General features: G+C 40.5%; 1 protein-coding gene across 1 annotated transcript in view; it reads left to right on the plus strand.

Annotated features, from left to right (window-relative positions):
• The window catches only part of LOC101860119 (putative ferric-chelate reductase 1 homolog), a gene marked incomplete in the record, with an annotated part of 28,193 nt that extends 26,340 nt beyond the window's left edge, over positions 1 to 1,853 (plus strand). The window contains 1 exon segment of the mRNA XM_013087131.2: positions 1,069 to 1,853. Within this exon segment, the coding sequence (XP_012942585.1) occupies positions 1,069 to 1,235 (167 nt within the window).
• Between the last annotated feature and the right edge of the window lie 371 nt (positions 1,854 to 2,224).

Genomic DNA, 2,224 nt, shown 5'->3' on the forward strand with positions numbered 1-2,224 from the left:
TTCTTCTTCTTCTTCTTCTTGTTTGTTAGTTTGTTTGTTTGTTTTAGTTGTGTAATGTTTTAATTTATTGTGGGTTTTTAAATTATTTTTTAAATTTGGTTTTGTTTTGTTACTGAAACTGTGGGGCAATGGTTAAGCATTCCGCGTCTATAATTATAAAGAGAGAAGTTTGATTGTCAAATGGGGGGGAAAAATGTTAATCGATTTTCTTCCTCTTTCTGCTGGGATGCCCTGTCCCGCCTAACCCAGGTTGGTGTTGATCAGGTCTCTTTTCAATTTACCAAAAGTATGTCAGCAGAGGCGTAAAAACGGTTGCAGTCATGCTTTTTGAAACTGGGAGACTAGAGCGTGGGAAGACTTTAGGAATGGGCTCAAACCATGATCTTGGGTTTGCCACTCTTGATAAAATGCATTATACTTCCTTGATCATTGAAGGGTTTAAAGCTCCGGAAAGCTCCTTACAAGTTGATATCATAGACACTTCAGCGTCCCTTTGCTTTCACTGTGTAAGTTGTTCGTTTTAGAATGTTCTTGGTTGTTGTTTTTTGGGGGGGTTTTTGTTGTTGTTGTTTTGTTTTTTTGTTTGTTTGCTTGTTTGTTTGCTTCGAGATTTTCGAATTTTGATTTTGTTTTTGGGGTTTGTTTATGGGTGAGCAGTGAAATGGGTAAAATCGGACATCAGGCTTGACAGGGTCAAAATCAAATCATAAGCCTAACCATTTTGATTTAAGGCTAAAGGGCGCCGCTGATAGCTCAGCTGGAGTCATGTTTAAGTATGGTGCGTGTGACCCTGGTTTGATTTGGGGGAGATCTCAAGACTCTAAGCGTGTGGTCTTATCCTCGGAGATACACGTTGTATTTGGAGGCCCCGTCACTCAAACAACTTTACAGTATCTAAGCTATCATCATCCAGTGTCAAATCTGCGACAGACATCGGCGATAATGGTTCTCCATTCATTCCTTTGATCGGATGCTCTCAAAAACGCTACGTTTCCCTGATCTTTCCCTTTTACCCAATCCAAACCACACAATAAATTAAACTTGCTGGTCTTCTTTCTGGTCACCCAGAATCTTCCGATTCCTACGCCATCGAGACAGTCAGCAAAGACTTGCAGATAGCGGAGAAAGATGGCAACGTCCACGGAGATTGTCGACACAGTCTGCTGTTTACCATCTACGTGGTCTGTCTGGCTGCTGTGTGTATCGCTGTCTCCTTGTCCTTCAACTTGTACTGATTGGTCGTGAACGCCTTGGCTCCTTTGCTAACGTTTGTGGGCGTAATTTGCATGTCGTGTTAAACGCTTCGATCTTCGTCGCCACCTTGTGACGTGTTTCGTTCTTGAGTAATTGATTGGTTGAAGATTTGTGTCGATGTTTGTGTGAGCCCAATGATGACAGATGACAGATTGAAAGAAGTCTTGAATTTTCTGAACTCTGAACTCAGTTTAGGGAAAATACAAGTGGCTATACAATAATACGATACTGGGTCAAGTCGTGCATTCATACCCATTCGCTCAACATCATTTCTAATACTAATACGGCTCAGCAAATTTTCAAAACAGGATTCGTAGGGCATATTCATAAAAACCGTCAAGTCAAATCATACCTTGTCACGCGCAAATGTGGGGTGTGCTCATGATTAACAAGATGTAAACCAAACTTTCAGTAACACTACTAACACGTGGTATACTTTCTGTTGCTTGGCCAACAATGTAGACCCCTGTATACAAGGACAAAATGTTGTTACTACGTACGAGCCTGTCATCCTTTTCTTTTCTTCTCATTTTCTTTTTTTTTTTAAGCATGTGCGTTACAGATAAAAGATAACTGTGCTGTTATGTAGAGAATGTAATCAACATCACAATCGCATAGTGTCTTTCCTTCCTTTCTTCCTTCCTTCCTTCCGTCCTTCTCTGATATTTTTTGTTGTTGTTGTTGTTGTTGTTGTTGTTGTTGTTGTTGTTGTTGTTGTTGTTGTAATACCCTTCCTTCTTTCTTTCCTTGCTCCACTTTTGTTACTTGTGTACACACCAAAGCTAATCTAATCTTCCATTTCCTTCCCTGTCTGGCGGTGGAAAAAAATCTCGTCAATGTAGAGAAGACAGAATCAACATGAGCACAATCCCGAATTATCCCTTCTACCTTCATTCTTTAGTTTTATCGCTGCTCTCTCTCTCTCTCTCTCTCTTTCTCTCTCTCTCTCTCTCTCTCTCTCTCTCTCTCT

This window comes from Aplysia californica, unplaced genomic scaffold (assembly GCF_000002075.1).
Source record: "Aplysia californica isolate F4 #8 unplaced genomic scaffold, AplCal3.0 scaffold00548, whole genome shotgun sequence".
NCBI classification, from domain to species: domain Eukaryota; kingdom Metazoa; phylum Mollusca; class Gastropoda; order Aplysiida; family Aplysiidae; genus Aplysia; species Aplysia californica.